The 13,467-nt window shown below is 33.1% G+C and overlaps 1 protein-coding gene across 1 annotated transcript in view; it reads left to right on the top strand.

The window, feature by feature from the left end:
• The window catches only part of Ets65A (DNA-binding protein D-ETS-3), a 283,056-nt gene extending 270,932 nt beyond the window's left edge, over positions 1–12,124 (top strand). Inside the window, exon 9 of the mRNA XM_072526992.1 lies at positions 10,793–12,124. Coding sequence (XP_072383093.1) covers positions 10,793–10,941 — 149 coding nt within the window. The 3' untranslated portion in view covers positions 10,942–12,124. The remainder of the gene's footprint in view (positions 1–10,792) is intronic.
• Positions 12,125–13,467: the final 1,343 nt, after the last annotated feature.

A 13,467-nucleotide genomic window follows, 5' to 3' on the forward strand; every position in this document is an offset into this window, starting at 1 on the left:
CTTGGCTCCCACATATGGTACATGTGCCCACAAATTACACATAAGCCATTAAATCCAAAGCTTTCCCTATCTGTCTGCTTTAAATCACCCCTCACAAAATATGCACTCTGCATCTTGGTCGTTTATTGTGTCTTGTCCAATTTTTTGAGGACAACATCATCGTTAGCTGGGAAAAATTGTTCAGATACTGCGAAACTGCCTTCATTGCTGGTTTCAGATGTTTTTGATTTGTTCTGGATATTTCTTTTTTTTAGCAACGTTGAACAATCATTTCCTGCATTTCCAAAAATTTTTTAAGCTATCAAGTCTTCTGCTTGGATTTTTATCGAGAGAAACTTGTAAGTCAGTTGTGTAAAAAGAAAAGGTAATTATTTGTGATTTGGAACCGTTTCGTCTACGAGTGTATGTTTTTATTTATGTAAGATTAGTATAGGGGATATTGCACAAGCTGACACAAATCTTAGAAAACTTTCCCTGGATCATAACGTCGATATGGACTCTGTATCAATGAATTTTGTGATAAAATTCACTATATCAAAATACATTAAATTATCAAATGTCATAAGTATGACATAGTATTCAAATAAAATAATCTAATCAAATAAGGTAATCAAATATGTCAAATATCATTAAAATTTATAGCATAGGATTAATGAGATTATCCTAATTAACCTAATCTTCTTTGCAATGGATTAACTGTGTTAACTGTGTTGCAAACACCATCCAATATTTGTTGTTCAAACTTGACAAACAGTTTACACATATTAGGATTTAACTAGTGTTACAAGTATCGAGTTAGAATCTATGGAGAAGCTATGAGCACGTGTGTATTAAAAACGGCGTCAGTATGTGTGGCTAACGATCATACCAATATGGCGGTGGGATCAGGACCTGACTCAATAATATTAAAACTACTATACAAATATGACTAGTTATTCAGTTATATACATATTCACGTTATATTCATAGTTATACATAAACTATGATTTATTTATCCAGCGGTAAGCACTAAAAACACGACATATACATAAAGATAAATTAATACAGTTAAATAGCAAGTTGTATCTGAAAGAGATAATATTATAAATAATATGTTAAAGGTTAAAATGAATATACGGTATGAAATAAAAGAAATACGTTCGTTTTACAACTTATAATATATTTGATAACTCCAAATTAACTGACATTTCAAAGTTCAGTTCAATTAACAAAGTTAGAAAAGTTATTATTAAAAAACAAAATTGAATACCTGCCGAATATCACAATGGAAACACTGTGTAGAAATAAAAATAATTATGTTGCAGTAGTTAATAAGAAATTTTAAGATATTTAGGATGAAGATATTTGAGTATTCTTAAGAATAGCACGATATACCTTACTTATAATATTTTTTATGAATACTATCAATTTATTTTCTGAAGTACGGGCCATTAATTTGTTTACATATTAGTGTACTAACCTGCGGAACGTTATTCCTGAAGATTTTTTATTAACATTGCTTCTGCTACTGCAACTACGTTGAGAATAAGAAACCATTATTATGCACTATTACAAAATAATATTACAGTTTTTATGAAAGTATTATAAACCTAAAATTTTCGAAAAACAACAAACGTAAACAATTATACACGGTCTGTCAAAACGATCATAACAATATGACCAAAGTGTGCTGTAGGGATAGATACTTCCTTTTCCCCCCTCACAATCTACGCCATTGTCGTAATAATCATTTCAACATTTTTTTTATTCTTCGTTACTTTTTACGTAAATATCATTCTTTTGTCTCAATGCGATAGAGTAAGTAGTTTTCAAGTTCTTTGCGTTTAAAGGTAATATTTAAAATACATAATATTATTTTTTACTTATTTCACATGAGTGTCTGTAATAATTTAATCAAGTTGCTGATACATTTTGGTAATTCTTATCGTTAATTTTCATAAATCTTTAATAGATATTATTAAGTAGGCTGATATATTTGTGCTGCAACTGTCAGACCGATAATTGTAATTGAAAAGCGTAAGATTGCTTACTGTTATAGTACATATAGTATATAGTAGAGTTTTTTGTGAAAATCCCACGTCATAATAATTTTCCAATATGGTTGATATGGTTTGTGTTTATGCACAAGCAAATTATACAGGGCGTGCTGCTTCTCAAAAATATCTACAATTATGTCCTAACAGACGAAAACCCCATTACATTACTTAAAAATATTTACTACCGGTTAGCGGATGTTACCTAGAAAAAGACAGATCGAACAACTGCAAGAAATGTTGTCGTAAGCACACGCAGCCAGTCCCTATTAATATTTATGTATGTGATGATGACAGCTAATCATGTTTTAACGGCTTTAACTGTAAATAGATCTAATTACAAGATTCATCAACCAGCAAAATGGTTGTTTATCTTGTTTTTTTAAATATTTAATATTTCTCTCCTAGACGTCAGCTTTATTTTAGTCGATTTTAGACACTATCGTGTTTTCAACTCTTTGATATGTCTTTAAAAGTTCGTCGTTTGTTATTTTTTATGTTGTGTTATTGTTATTTGATTGTTTAATATGTTTTATTATTTTTCAGCTTTTTATAGTTTTCTTCAGGTCCAATTTTTCATCCCGCATAATAAAACAGAATATACATATTTCAGTAATCAATTTCAATAACCTCTAATAATTCTGACCTCGATAAAAAAGTTCCAATTAGGAAACAACTATTAGTAGTTATAAAGTTTTGCGTTATCACTTGATTCTTTTAGGTTCATCTCTTTGCACTAGTTGTGTTTCTCATCGAGCCTGTATTTTGTCGGATTGAAACTCCCAAACCCTTTGTTCCGTAGCTTTATTTTATACTTCATCAATACATACTACTTAGATAATGCACATTTCTACCATGTGCTTCAGTACCATAACCTATACTTCTTAACCTCTATTTCTAATCATCTGTCATTCAAATTCACTCAATGAGACAGAACATCACAAAAAGGATTAAGGGAAGTATTACGCTTTACATATTTTACGTATTTATGGTCTTTAATACTTACTAGGCGTTGTAGTAATTCTATGCTGTTAATAAAAATAACTGCGTCTACAAATCTTGTGTAATTCGCCGTTTTACCTACGGTATATTAATATTCCGTGCTCTTCTTTAAGCAATGAAAGGAAAAGAGGTGTTACTAGAACTTATCTTCTCGTTTTTAGAACAATTTGAATCAGATTATTTTGCGTAACCTCGTAAATTTCAAGTAAAACTTACCCATAAGTTACTAGTAAATCCGAACAACGTTCGTCGAAACCTCCCATCGGTATCTTTGTTTTCGCCCACCGACCCATCGACCATTGATGATGAACAGTAACACATCACGGCACACTGGATTTATGAGTGCTTTAATGCAATTCATTTGCGTTGTCATCGCGAATAGGCAATTTGCTCAAATTTATGGGGTGTTCCATTTAATGCGTCGCTACGCCGATATAATGGAAACTTTGTCTTTTCACTTCTCGGCTCTTTACCGACTATATTCTCCCGAAGTCGATGTGCTGGATAAAGAGACAAATTCAGAGATGGACTTTTCCATTTATTGCTAATATGTATCCAGTGGAAAATTATTGATTGACACAATTTTTGCAATTAGTTGTTGTTATAATATATTGTTATAATAAAAATCATATTATTTTTTATTTCTTCTAGTTATTCCTTTCATTTCTATTTCTATGTCTATCTATTTTTTCCGGTTGAGTTTACCGAAAGTACAAGCTGAATATAGCCGCAAATGTCAACCATGAACTAAAATATTTCGGTTTGGCAGTGTTGGCATGTTTCTATAGTGCACATGTTGTTTGCTTCAAATATAAAGAGATAAAGCTTTTAAAAAGTACATTTTGATTATAGTATTTTATAATTTCTACAATTTTTATTTTATATGAAACAATAACGAATAAATATTTGTCTCTTTCGAAATTAATTGCAAACATTTGTTACAATCTGGCAACTGCTAATTTGACAATGGCCAAATCTATCCCTTAATCTATCAAAGGGCAATTTCCAAAACAAAAATTCTAATAATTAACTGCAATTAATCTCCAAAGAAACAAATATTTAATTATTCTTGTTTTATATAGATCAAAAATTGCAGAATTTATAACATAGTATAATCAAAATGTACTTTTTTAAAGTTTTATCTCTTTATAATTGAAACATACAGCATATACATTATAAAAACATGCCAACACTGCTGAACCGAAATTTTTTGTTCCATGTTTGACATTTGCGGCTATAATTAGCTTGTACTTTTAGTAAACTCCACCTTTTTTCCTTGTAATAGGGCATAATGACAGCAAATTTTCTTATTTTGCGATTGTTTCTAGTAATTAACGCATACATGCAAATCTATTTTCACTCGTCCCATCGTCTCTTCTGTATAATTTTTATTTTACTCATACCAATACATAGTGTGTCCTCCAGTGCACATATATTTCTGATTTCTTCGAGGCGTATCGGCTATGGTTCTCAAAAAAAAAATTTTCCCAAAGAGCTTAATTTAAAAATTTTAAAACGATGAACTATTAAATCCAAATTGGATGTGCTATTTTGAATTGGTATTTATAAGAGAAATAAAACATAATGCACCAGGCGTTATAAACCGCATGAACAAAAATACGGGAACAAATTGCAGATACATACAGACTGTAATTATTTAAATAATTTCAAAGTTATTAGGACTGTATAATAGGTGTGGTTGAAAATAATTAGGAAAAGTAATTAAATGTTACACAGATAATAGCTCAAGTTTATAAAAAAGCTTACCAAGAGTACTATTATATACACTCACTTACCGGTAGTCGTCCCATAAGCAGGTTTTCAATAGCGGTATTCATACGAGGTGGTTTCTCGTATGAGTTTTAATCTGTCTTTCGCAGATTCGCAGTACTATTAACGTGCATACACTGTTACCTACTGTTTCATTTTGAGCAGTCGTTCACTAAGAGAGGATACAAGAGAGTCTTTTACGGGAACCAAATTAAGAAAGGCCGATAAAAGCGTTTGTTCTGTACGGGAACCTATAGGTAAGAGTCCATTCGCTACATGCACCAAAATCAGAAAAAGTTTTCAGACGTCATTTACATTGTTTCAGAATTTATGTAATTATTACTAAAAGCTTTTTTAAGGAAATCATTTAAAATTAAGGGTGATAATTTAGGATTTAAGACACCGAAAATATAGTATTGTTTTTTGCATGTGAAAAATTTAACAGAGATGTTATAGATATGGTGTTTCCGCTCTATCATCAGAATATCGTATGTGTATCATGTGGCAAATTTAATGGTGCTTTAACAAAATGGACGATTTTAACACAAAAAACTGAAAATTTAAATATTTTATATTATAAGAACCCGAAAATATAATCTTGTTATATTTTCTGTATATATATATACTATCATAAGAAAATATCGAGGATAAACTTAGCCCTGATAGTAGAAGATCCTCATGGCTAATGAATATTGGGCAATGAACCGGAATTAAAACTATTATTTTGTTTTGAAATCAGCGTTGTGCCAATGTGATAGTCAACATCCACGGAAGATTGCCTTTACAAGAAGAAATAAATGTGGTAGTACGATGGATAAATAGTATTAGGAGATATAGGATTTTATAGATCTGTGAAGTCCATTTATTGATCCCTAACAGAAGAAGGTAAGATGCTCAGTGAGGAATACACACACCTTTAAACTGCCATTTAACTATTTTTCTACAGCATCTTTTTTAGGGATTCTTATACTGCTAAAGCTTTATTTATATGAAGTGTTATTTTTCATACTAGATTAAGGCTACTAGATGTGGCGTTTGCAAAAACACAGAATATTCAGCCATCATCCCTTTGATTTGGGCCCTTGATAAAATTAAACTGTACGTCATTACATTTGCCCCTTTTTTTATCAATCGAACTTATTAGAAACTGCTAAGCTTCCATACCGTTTAGTCGAAGTAACTGCCTATGTGGGCGCTGAAAAAATGAAAGAAGATAAAAGCGGTTGAGCTCTGGCTGAATCACAGAATATTGAACAGTGAGAGAATCACAACAGAGATGTTAATATGAACAAAAAAAGAAAAGGAAGTGCTAGCTGCTAAAAAGAAGAAACTATTCTACGTGAGACACATCATGAGAGGACATATATATGAATTACTTTAAATTATAATACAAGGAAAAATATCGCTATCAAAAGAATCACGTTGTTAGAATTCGCCAGATTAGCTGACAACCGATGAACAAGACGTATTATCCAGTGGAGACCGAGACAAGAAGCGCTACGCAGTAGAGACCGCCCACCAATCAGACTGACGACTTAAAACGTGTTAGCAGTAACTGGATTCAAGCCATACAAGCTAGAGACAAATGGAAAGAGCTAAGGGGGATCTATATCCAACAGTGAATAAGTACAGATTAATGATGATTATGATAATGATGATGACGATGATGATAATGACAAAGAAAGGAAAGTCTGTGCAAATTGTTTAATAAAACCAATATCTGTATAAAACGGCTAAAACACATATTGTTACGATGAATGCAAACATTTGGTAGTCAACAAAAAGACGGCACTTATCCGTAATCAGATTAACAAGAAGTAAATTAAAGGTCTACCACTTTTTCTTCTTAGAGTGCCATATCCCTACGAAACGTCGGCGACTGCCATGCTTATAACATTGGTATATTGATATCGATCTTGGGATACGTGTATCAATTGCTCTGCTGTCAAACCTATCCACTGACGCAAATTTTGTCATCCTCATCATTATAATTAGATGTTTTAAGTTCACTGCTGAACATGGGCCTCTCGGTAATAATTTCATTGCATCCGATCCTTAAACACCTTGAATCCAGTTATACTGGATACGCTTGTTGTCGTCCGACCACCTTGTTGGAGGACGTCCACGATTACAATTCGCATCGTGTCTAGGTCTTCTTTCTAAAATTTTTCTGGTCCATCTTCCATCTCTGACTCTGACAACATCTCCTGCCCAGTTTCATTTCAGCGTTGTAATTTTTTTAACTACGTCCATAACACCAGTTTTTCTCCGCTCTTCTATTTGAAACTCCGTCTCTGAGTGACATATATTCAACATTGACCTCTCCATCGCTCTCTGTGCCACTTTCATCTTATTGATTACTTCTCTGGTAAGGGTCAATGTTACTGCTCCATACGTTAGAACTGATAGTACACATTGATCAGAGACCTTCCTCTTCAGGCACATGGGAATATCTGATATAAAGAATTCCCTCAGTTTTTTGTAAGTCCTATTCCCCTGTTTAACTTTGTTGTTTGATTGTCGTTTCCTAATTTAATCTCGTGACCCAGATACTTATAGGTATACACTTGTTCAATTTGAATGCCATTAGTTAAAATATTATTGGTCAGCAATTTTATTAACCGGGAGCAAATTGCATCCGAACTATTTCTCTCATTAATGCCCTATACTTGTTTCTAAAGTCTCTCTATTTGTTTCTAGTCTAGATTGATATGATTTTGTCAATTTGGTTATTATTTGTGGGTATCCTCGCGTTTCTCATTGTCTCTCTATTCCACATAAAGAACTAATATTGAGTAAAAAGTTTGAAGACTATTTAAAATATCATCTTGCTTACTCCCTATTATGAGCTAAAAAAAAAAACTAAAAGAATAACCGCACGAGAGTGGCATTTGAAATATAATACAATTTTGTTTGCATTCTTATTTTCTTTTTTAAAAATTATTTGTTATCTCTTTACCTTTATGCGGTTTCCTTAATCACATATTTCTTTTTTGTCTATTATTAAGTCTTACTATTATTATTGCTTTTCATATTCGTTTCTCATCTAACAGTCTTTTATTAAGTTTTATTTTAACAGGCTTACTTTACCACCACTCTTTATACAGTTTTTTTCTTTCTGTTATTCATTGGACTTCATTTAACCGTCTTATATTTAAATTTATTTCCTATAGTTATTACAAGTATTTTAACAACTTTTTTTTACCGATACTAGCCACTATACTGCCTCTTTTTTCTTTCTTTCCATTTTTTTTTGTGATCGTCTTCAATATTTTTATTCGCCGTACACCGTAAGTATTTTTAATCCACCGTACATGTTTTGCCATCTAAACATGTGCCAGAAAAATATATTTTTTATTGAACGTAGAAAATAAAAATTATAATAAATCAAGCTCTCAATGAATTCATAAAATACAGAGAAAAATATCTAGATATTGTTAAGTTTATAATGTTTTGTAATTTGTGTTCATTATACTCATTTGATTTAATAACGTCCTGATAGTTCCCTCTAATTATATTTACAAATTTATTTTATAACAAAGAAGGGCTGTATACGTTTTCCAATGAAAAGTCCCGCTCTGCTCCGAGAACGGATTTCAAATACAAATTAGAAACAGCCCCCTGGAGCACAGTCACGAGCCATATTTACAAAAGGCTAAATGGTATGCTAAGTTGTTGCGAATGACAAAGTGTGACGAGCAGTTACAGTTCTCTGTTTGCGTAGCTCTACACCCAGACTGTTATTTTATAGATTATGCTCCCGAGTGAATATTTGTTTATCTGGAAATGTGGCGATACCTTTACGTCAAAAGTAAATTATAGAAAATGTAAGATTCAATTTTTATTTGTATGTAGTTAAACTCGTAATATATGGAAAACAAATTGGTGTGTGAATATTAACATCTACAGACAACAGGACTACAGATTTAACTCAAGTATATAATGTTACATTTACCTGTAGGTTTTATTTAAACATAAATGAAATCCGTGCACCAACATCATACTATAACGAAATCAGATCACCATCATGGCATCTACACTCATAACGGAGTGATTACCGCTCTATTTGGGCTCTTCCGTATTAACGTCCATATTAACATTTTGGTTTTAAAATTGGTTGTGCGACTGGGCGTACTCTACAATATTTCTCCATTCTTTTCTGTTTTTGCTCACGGCTTTTCATTCCCTAACTTCCATCTTCTTGAGATTCGCAATTATCTGGTTCTCCCATCTCGTTTTCAGTCTTTCTCGTGGTCTGTCTGATACTGGTCTGCATTTGGTGATTTTCTTGATAAGTGCTTCTGGATTTCTCCTTTCTACATATCCCATCCATCCAAGTCTCTATGCCTTGATAAATGTGACGATATCCTAAATTCATTATTTCCTAAGTTTAGTGGGCCTGCTATTCTCTCTAGGATCCTCAATCTTTGTTTATTTTTCTGTGTCAGGCACATTACTTAAGCATCATATGTGATTACTGGTCTAATTGCTGCGCTGTAAATTTTCAGTTTAGTATTCTGAGTAAGATTCTTATCTTTGAGGAAGCTAGAATTATTTCATTAAATACTATGCTTCTATCATTAGTTTCATTACCTGAGACCCCAAGACATTTAAAGTGTTCTACCTTTTCAAGCTAAAATTCGCCAATATTTAACTTTGTCGCATTAACTGTATTTTTTATTGAGCATATTAGGTATTTTGTTTTATCTTGATTTATTGCCAAACCCTTCTTGGATGCTTCCTTGTACAACAATGCAAATTCTTCTCTTAAAATAAAATCCGTAAACTAATTTTCGAAACCAAATTCAGAATTTCGCTTTAATCTGTGCCTTCTAAGAATTGCAAGGCAAAACAGACGTTGATAAAGGTGTTATTAGAGACATGGGGAATCTAAAAATTGCATTCCACAACATATCTCCTCAACTAAGCAAAATTCTTAGCGAATTGGTTTCTAGTATTCGTACAGAGTATATCGGAATAAAAAGGAAAAGACAGTTAAGATTTGATTTCACGTACAGGGCGTCTGTGTATCCGCTTATACGTATTTCGGCCTAATAGGCCTCATCAGAACGGCTTTCGTAGTCGCTCTAAGCGTGAAAATAAATCTTTTCTGTCTTGGGAAGCAACTCTAACATGGCTTCGTATAGACGCAAATAGCGACATCTGATAATAAAATCCGTAAACTAATTTTCGAAACCAAATTCAGAATTTCGCTTTAATCTATGCCTTCTAAGAATTCCAAGGCAAAACAGACGTTGATAAAGATATTATTAGAGACATGGAGAATCTAAAAATTGCATTCCACAACATATCTCCTCAACTAAGCAAAATTCTTAGCGAATTGGTTTCTAATACTCGTACATTTTTTCTGTACTCGTTATTTTCACGTTCAGAGCGACTGCGAAAGCCGTTCTGATGAGGCCTATTAGGCCGAAATACGTATAAGCGGATGCGCAGACGCCCTGTACGTGAAATCACATCTTAACTGGCTTTTCCTTTTTCTTCTCTTAAACTCTAACTAAATTTAACATACTTAACTAAAAATAACAAAACGTATTTAATTTATTTATAAAACGTAATTCAATGTAAATGTATGTAATTGTATAAAATATATATTGTGAAATATAAAGGTACTTTATTCTTGAGCGAAATTCATATTTTTTGGCATACCTCGTATACTATTAATAAAATTTGATATCCGATGATTGTATTTTAGTTTTTGGAACATGCAGAACTCTTTATGAAGAATAATTTTTTTTTGTAAAATGACTAATAAAAATTTTTCCATGTGGTTCCAACTTAGTGGGACATATTTTATATATAGATAATGTAAGAAAAGTTTAAGTTCATTGACTTCTCAGTTTTTGTGTAATATCTGACAAATAAGCTTTGAATCTATGAATAAGCCTAACAACTTCTAATCTATAAACATTTTACAAAAATTACTGTTGTTAATTTTTTTCAATTAGTACCTATGTTTGTTTCAGCATCCATATTTCCCTCACCTGGTTCCTACTGGAGTAACCCAAGCGCAAACCTCTACTCCAATATAGCAGCCAGCACGCACTCGATCAGTCATCATGCTGGGCCGCATCTAGGCGCACCTCCTCTCGGCTCTTATCCGCACTACGCATGACCTGCTTCGAGCTCATCATCAGGATCGGACTGGACGAAGAAACTCGCCATGTAGAAAGTAGGAAATCCCTGAGATGAGTTAATTCTAACATAATTTAAACCACCGACCGAGAGTTGGGATTTAAAAATGTTATAAAAAATATAACTCAAGATTGTGGAAAGTTGACGGGGCGAGAGGTTTGATGATTTGTTAATTTTACAAATTGTGGTAGAAAAAATTGTTTAATATTAATCAATAATGTTAATTAAGAAAAAAGTCATTTTCTATCAAAAAATTATCAAAATGTTGATTATAATTTTAGTGCTTTTATGGATGCTACTTATTTTAATAATTAAGTAATCTTATTTCTCATATTCATGTTTCCAAATAGATTATTTTCAATTTTACAAATATAGCTCCTTAAATATCTGTGATCTTAAATCTGTATTACTCTTTAATTAAATGTTTTATGGACTAGTAGGCTTTGTTTTTTGCCTGTAGCCGCTTTTTTTCTTCTCCGTGGATATGACCTCTTTTTCCGACATTTTTTTAAAGATTCGATTTTAGAGGTGGCGTACCTCTCGTGGCGACCTTCATAGTAATATTATATAGTTAATCTACATTACTTATTTTTTCCTCTTCTGCTATTTTTACTAGCAAAAGACTAAGAAAATATGATTCAGAGCCTACCAACATCATAGCAAAAGAGAAAGAACACCTAAAAATATTTAAAGAATAAATATATCAAAACACAATATAGTACAACAGTGGATAAACCATGAAATAGCTATTACATCATTTAGTTTCTTTAACTCTCACTGCAATACAGCGCATCCCGATTGTCTGCCAACGCCTTCACCTTCATGCAAGATTTTCCCGCAGCTCCAGCCTCTTCCTCTGAAGATACCGTCCTCGTTCTATCGACCTCTAAGGTATACTTGTCAATGGCAACTACAGTTTTTCTTAGGGTCTCAATCAATTTTTACCTGTAAGGGAATCTTTGTTTTTATGGAAAAATTTCTATTTTTACAGATAGTTTACCGGTATTTTAATATTAAGAATATAGGCATATACATTAAATAGAGAGAAGATAAACGCCTTGAAACTGTTAGAAGATAAAAAATCAAGAGCTAGACTGAATATGTTATGATGAAAACAGATGGAAAAAGACATTCGACATGGAGACATTGGTAGCAAGAGACATACGAGAAGAGAGGAGATATTCTTCTTCTTCCTATGCCCTATCCGTTTCGGACGTTGGCTATTAACATTAACAAGGCTATTTTGACTTTGTTTACGGCACCTCTGAACAGTTCGGTCGATGTTAGTCCGAACCATTGTCGCAGGTTATGCATCCATGAGTGTCGTCTTCTTCCCGGTCCCCTCCTACTGTCGATTCTTCCTTGGACTATTAACTGTAGCAGTCGGTACTTAGTATGCCTCATGACATGTCCGAAGTACTCAAGCTTCCGTTTCTTTACGGTGAAGATTATTTCTTTGCTTTTGCCTATTCTCTGCATTACTTCCACGTTAGTAATGTAGTCTGTCCAGGATATCCGAAGAATACGGCGATATATCCACAGCTCAAAGGATTCTAGTTTCTTTAGGGTGGCTTCCGTTGTGGTCCATGCCTCTGCTCCATAGAACAAGACCGAAAAGACATAACACTTGACCAGTCTTAATTTTAGTTCCATTGAGATTTTGCTTGTGAACCACTTTTTCATATTGTTGAACGCGTTTCGCGCTTTTTCAATTCGTGATCTTATTTCTGTTGACTGGTCCCATTTTGTGTTGACTGTGGTTCCAAGGTATGTGTATGTCTCCACTTGTTCTATTTTTCGGTTGTTTAATGTCAATTGCATCGGAGGTTGTTGTGTTCTGCTGATGAGCATGCATTTAGTTTTGGTTGTATTGAGTTATAAACCATATTCTTGACTTGCTGTGTGTATGCTTTGCATGAGTCTTTGAAGCTCGTTGCAGTCATTTGCGATAATAACTGTGTCGTCAGCATATCTAATAATATTGATTACCTCTCCGTTTACTTTGATACCTTCCGAAACTTCTCCCAGTGCTTCTCTGAAGATTTGTTCAGAGTATATATTGAACAGGAGCGGCGAGAGGACGCATCCCTGTCGTACACCCTGTTTAATATCTATCTTCCCACTGTGTAAGTTGCCCATCTTTATCTCAGCACTTTGGTTTCGATAGAGACTGGTTATTATGCGCAGATCCTTGCCATCAATATGCATCTTCCTGAGCATTTCCATGAGTTTATCATGTTTGACCTTGTCAAACGCCTTGGAGAAGTCAATGAAGCACAAGTGGACGTCCTTGTGCATGTCTCTGCATCTTTGAATTAAAACTTGCAGACTGAAGATCGATTCTCTTGTGCCCAATGCGCTTCGGAATCCGAACTGTGACTCCAATATATTTGCTTCGCATTTGTTATATATTCTATTGTGTATGATTTTGGTGAAAACTTTGGTAATGTGATTTATCAAGCTTATTAAGCGGTGTTGATCACAGTGTTTTGCACTTGGTGTTTTA

This window comes from Diabrotica undecimpunctata, chromosome 3 (genome assembly GCF_040954645.1).
Source record: "Diabrotica undecimpunctata isolate CICGRU chromosome 3, icDiaUnde3, whole genome shotgun sequence".
In the NCBI taxonomy this organism is placed as follows: Eukaryota; Metazoa; Arthropoda; class Insecta; order Coleoptera; family Chrysomelidae; genus Diabrotica; species Diabrotica undecimpunctata.